Source organism: Nansenia antarctica, assembly GCF_963989245.1.
Source record: "Nansenia antarctica genome assembly, chromosome: 2".
Classification (NCBI taxonomy): domain Eukaryota; kingdom Metazoa; phylum Chordata; class Actinopteri; order Argentiniformes; family Microstomatidae; genus Nansenia; species Nansenia antarctica.
This window is the reverse complement of record NC_137675.1, coordinates 77,368,239-77,372,349: the sequence shown is the minus strand read 5'-3', so window position 1 is coordinate 77,372,349 and position 4,111 is coordinate 77,368,239. Positions and strand designations below refer to the sequence as shown.

Below are 4,111 nucleotides of genomic sequence, written 5' to 3'. Positions count from 1 at the left end.
ATTTATGTAAACCAGCTCTTTTCCCTTCTTGTTTTTAGTATTTATTTCCTAGCACCAGGGGAGCCCCCCCTCCCAAATTTCGTTGTATGGTACCTGTACTGTATTAATGACAATAAAGACCATTCATTCATTCATTCATTCATTCATTCATTCACATGGTGTAATTCACCTGTCAAGATGTGTGTAATGTTTACTGTTCAATTTGTAGTGGTTATTTTATAAAAAGAAAAACAAGAAAAAAGTTGTTTCCCAATAAAGGAAACGCTTGTTTCCAAATAAACCCCATTTAACGGAATTGAATTGACTGACTTGGGCTGAGTTCGTAAATTCACTCTGGAAATCTGATCAGCAGTCATGGAATGCCTCTTGTCCAATCAAATTACGTGGTCCCTTAGTGACGTTGAACCCAGTGTGCCCTCCGGCGATCTCAGAGCGAATTTACGAACGCAACCCTCGACTCTTAGCGCTGTTTTGTTTGAACTTGTCTCGCGCAGCCAGGCCGTTTTAGAACACGTCAGAATCACCCGAGAGACAGAGCACTGACAGCAGCAACGGAGATCAACGGTCCCACCTCGGAAGGAGAACATCGTAATAATATTATATTATACATTATTGTGTATTAAACAAGGTAATAGTTATTCATGTTATAAGGGCAATGCCCGGCTGTGTTATCACGACCACAACAAAACCTAGTTAGCCAGATTGTCCGACGTTCACAGCACACAGCTAACTGCTAGCTAATGTATCTAGCTAGCACAGATACCAATGGTAAACTGCTGGTTCAAACACAAATAACGGCTGTTATAAATGACTACTTTAGCCAGTATTAGCAGTAATAGTGAGACTTAATATTTGTATCAATTAAATTACAATGTAAATGGACATTCGGACATTTAAAAAAAAAAAATATTGTCTTGTCACATAGTCGTGATGAGTTGATCTGGCCACTCTGTCTGTGCTGCTCTCTTTTAAACTGAACAAATTATTAAAAAATAAAAAAAAGTTTTTTCGGCGCAAATTCCGAAACGTTGCTAGCTTGATTTATCCTTTCATGTTCATCCAAGTCTACAGGGATTGTTAGCTAGCAACGATGTCGAAGATGGCTGAAGAGGTTACCTCAAAAACAACCGGTGAGTCGTGATGTTAGCGAGATGTCAGGCTACAAAACAAAATGCATTAAAGCAAAGCTTTAGCAAAAACACCACAATACATGCTTCACGTTCTTATGTTACTCATGGCACTTCGGCTTTAGGGCTGGATCTACAGGACAGGCTCAGAACTCAACGCATTATAGGTAAGGCACAGTAGCATACAGCTTTAATTTAGCAAATGTGTCATTATTGTTCAGTTGCAACACATCTTCATGTTACCGAGTCAGACAGTCTGTTGCAAGTATATGTGGCAGATGAGGCTTTTATAGGAGAGAAGAGGTGATTGGTCTCTTCATTTCTCTCTCTCTCTCTCTCTCTCTCTCTCTCTCTCTCTCTCTCTCTCTCTTGCTCTCTCTCTTACTCTCTCTCTCTTTCTCTCTCTCTCTCTCTCTCTCTCTCTCTCTCTCGCTCTCTCGCTCTCTCCTCTCTCTAGATGACTACAAGTGCTATAGGAGTCTGTATTTTGACTTTCCTGAACTGTGTGCTCTTCTGGGCATGAAGGAAATCCCTGCTGTCACCACCAGAGGCTACATGGGTAAACAACAACAACAACAACAACAACAACAACCCACATGGCATTCATCAGCCATACAACAGAGACTGACACTTATTATATATGTCCATCTTTTGTATAGTCTGTTTCATTAACCCGTTGCATCTTTGTGGCCTTAGAGACAACGTGGTGTCCTAAAGCCCCCCTCCAAGTGCAGCTAGAGAGTGCTTTTACTTTCAAAGTAAAAGCGGTCAGGGTGTTCGGTGAGAGAACCACTGAGCAGAACTACAGTACATACGTGACAGCAGCTGGTGAAAGTGGGAACAAGTCGGCAATCGACCAAATGTTCTGACATTTATTCATTCGTTTAAAAAAAATATATATATAGTGGGGATTACTCACCGAATCCATTGCATTGCAATGTTCTGGCTTGACTAGCGAGTGTGTCATTGATTTTCAACAATGTTGACATGTATTTAATTTTTTTCAGAATAAAGGTCAGAACATTTGGATTGGTTGCAGATTTGTTCACACTTTCAGCAGCTGCCATCACCTATTCCTTTACTGTCTCTGAACAACAGTAGAATGCTGCATAATAAACAACGTTGCCTAGTTACTAGTTGACTTAACCACACAACATGAACATGTATTTGTTACCATAATGTTCAGCAGAAGTTCTGTGAGCCATTTTGAATGTGACTTCATAGGTTGGAAGGTGGATGAACTGATGGCGCGAGTGTTTAACAAGATACTGCCATCCAACAGCAGTCTCCAGCACCTCAAGTAAGTACACAGAGGGAGGTGTCAGAAAGATAGATGCGCTCTTGAACTACTTTACTGTAATATTAGGCCTATACGACAATAGTTTAGCTACCTTTAAACCCACTTTCTGAGAATGGGTGTGCTATGATGACTATATTTTGGCTAATTGTGTTTTTCAGTGGACTGATATCCTATGATTGTTCTGCTGCATTTTTTGTTCCTGTGTTGATTTGTGTTTTTAGTCTTTGCGGGGCTGGGCTGACACATCAAACTCTGACTTCCCTGAAGAACACAGTGTCTATGTGCTCCAACCTCAGGTGATTTAATGATCCGTCTCCTTTGATGCTTCTTTAACGTTGTGTCGTCGTACACTAGAGATGTGCAGAAAATAATGAAAGCATGTCTGAACACTTAAGCTCTGTTTCTCTGTTGTCTTGTCCCCATTTCAGGTCTGTGGTTTTGGAGGGAAACCCTTTTCCGGAGCAAAGCTACCACATGCTTATATCTGAAGACAGTCTGTGAGTCACTGTTTCATTTTGGCATTTATTATTCACAAATGGGCATTTTGTCGAAAATCACGCACACACACACACACACACACACACACACACACACTTATTCCATTCTTACTGAAGTATGTCGTTCCTCCTCATCCGTTGTAAAGCCTTACCCATGTCTCCCTGCGAAACAACCGGATTGGAGAGAAGGGCGCTTGTTTGATTGGCTCAGCCCTGTCTACAGCCCACTCTGCCAACAAGAATCTCGTGTCACTCGACTTGGACGACAATTCCATTGGTGATGTTGGCGCTGCTCATATAGCACAGGTACACAGCCCCTGCTTGTATGATTATTGTGATCATTTTCAAATGTATATCAGCCTTAAATTGAAAATACTAAGGCGATTGAGGATATTCATCTTGTTCTCATCCCGCCCATCAGACTAATTCTCATTCTCCTGAATCTCCTGTTTCCTAGGGTCTCCGTCTGAACCGCTCCTTGCTGTGTCTCTCTCTGGCTAACAATGATATTGGAGACGCAGGGGCCGTTTGTCTGGCTAAAGTGAGTTCTCAAACTCTGTTGCACTCTGGATTCTTTACTGCAATGTCCCCCCCCTCTCTAGTCATTACAACTGCATTCAGTGATTTGTAATAGCCTTATTTATGAGTGTACGTTGCTAACAAGAAAATGATTGCACCACACGATACAAATAATACATTATACCTGTACAACTGCTGAACAGCAACAGCAGTGACGCTTTCTCCCTTCCCCTTTATCTTCTCCTCAGGTGCTGGCTCGGTTTGCTCTGACTCCTGAGGAGATTGTTGAGAAAAGGAAGTTACTTCTCAAAAGGGACCAGTCGGTGAGAAGAGGAAATCCATCTATCTTATCATACACAACAAACTCAAATTGAACACATCTGTAATTGTATGCCTACCTGTTTACTTTGAACTGTGCTAAATACATATTGTATTGTACATATTGTATATATATATAACTCTATGATAGGAGCGCCCTCCGCCAAAGGTGGCTGAGATAGTGAGCCCCCTGCTGGAGCCAGAGGTGCAGCACACAGGGGGGCAAGTTATTCTACCTGTGAACACGGCCCTCACCTCCCTCAACCTGGCTGGTCAGCAACACTTTCACTACACAACAGCTGTGTCTGGAATGGGATCATTCTTTTATATTATATGTAAAATACATACTT

At 41.7% G+C, this 4,111-nt stretch overlaps 1 protein-coding gene across 1 annotated transcript in view; it reads left to right on the top strand.

Annotated features, from left to right (window-relative positions):
• Positions 1-1,090: 1,090 nt before the first annotated feature.
• Positions 1,091-4,111, top strand: part of LOC308150658 (leucine-rich repeat-containing protein 71-like) — a gene marked incomplete at both ends in the record, with an annotated part of 6,781 nt that continues 3,760 nt past the window's right edge. Inside the window, 9 exons of the mRNA XM_080523464.1 lie at positions 1,091-1,130; positions 1,585-1,686; positions 2,352-2,427; positions 2,649-2,723; positions 2,856-2,924; positions 3,071-3,230; positions 3,382-3,465; positions 3,692-3,766; positions 3,931-4,033. Of these exons, the coding sequence (XP_080379590.1) occupies positions 1,091-1,130; positions 1,585-1,686; positions 2,352-2,427; positions 2,649-2,723; positions 2,856-2,924; positions 3,071-3,230; positions 3,382-3,465; positions 3,692-3,766; positions 3,931-4,033 (784 nt within the window). The remainder of the gene's footprint in view (positions 1,131-1,584; positions 1,687-2,351; positions 2,428-2,648; positions 2,724-2,855; positions 2,925-3,070; positions 3,231-3,381; positions 3,466-3,691; positions 3,767-3,930; positions 4,034-4,111) is intronic.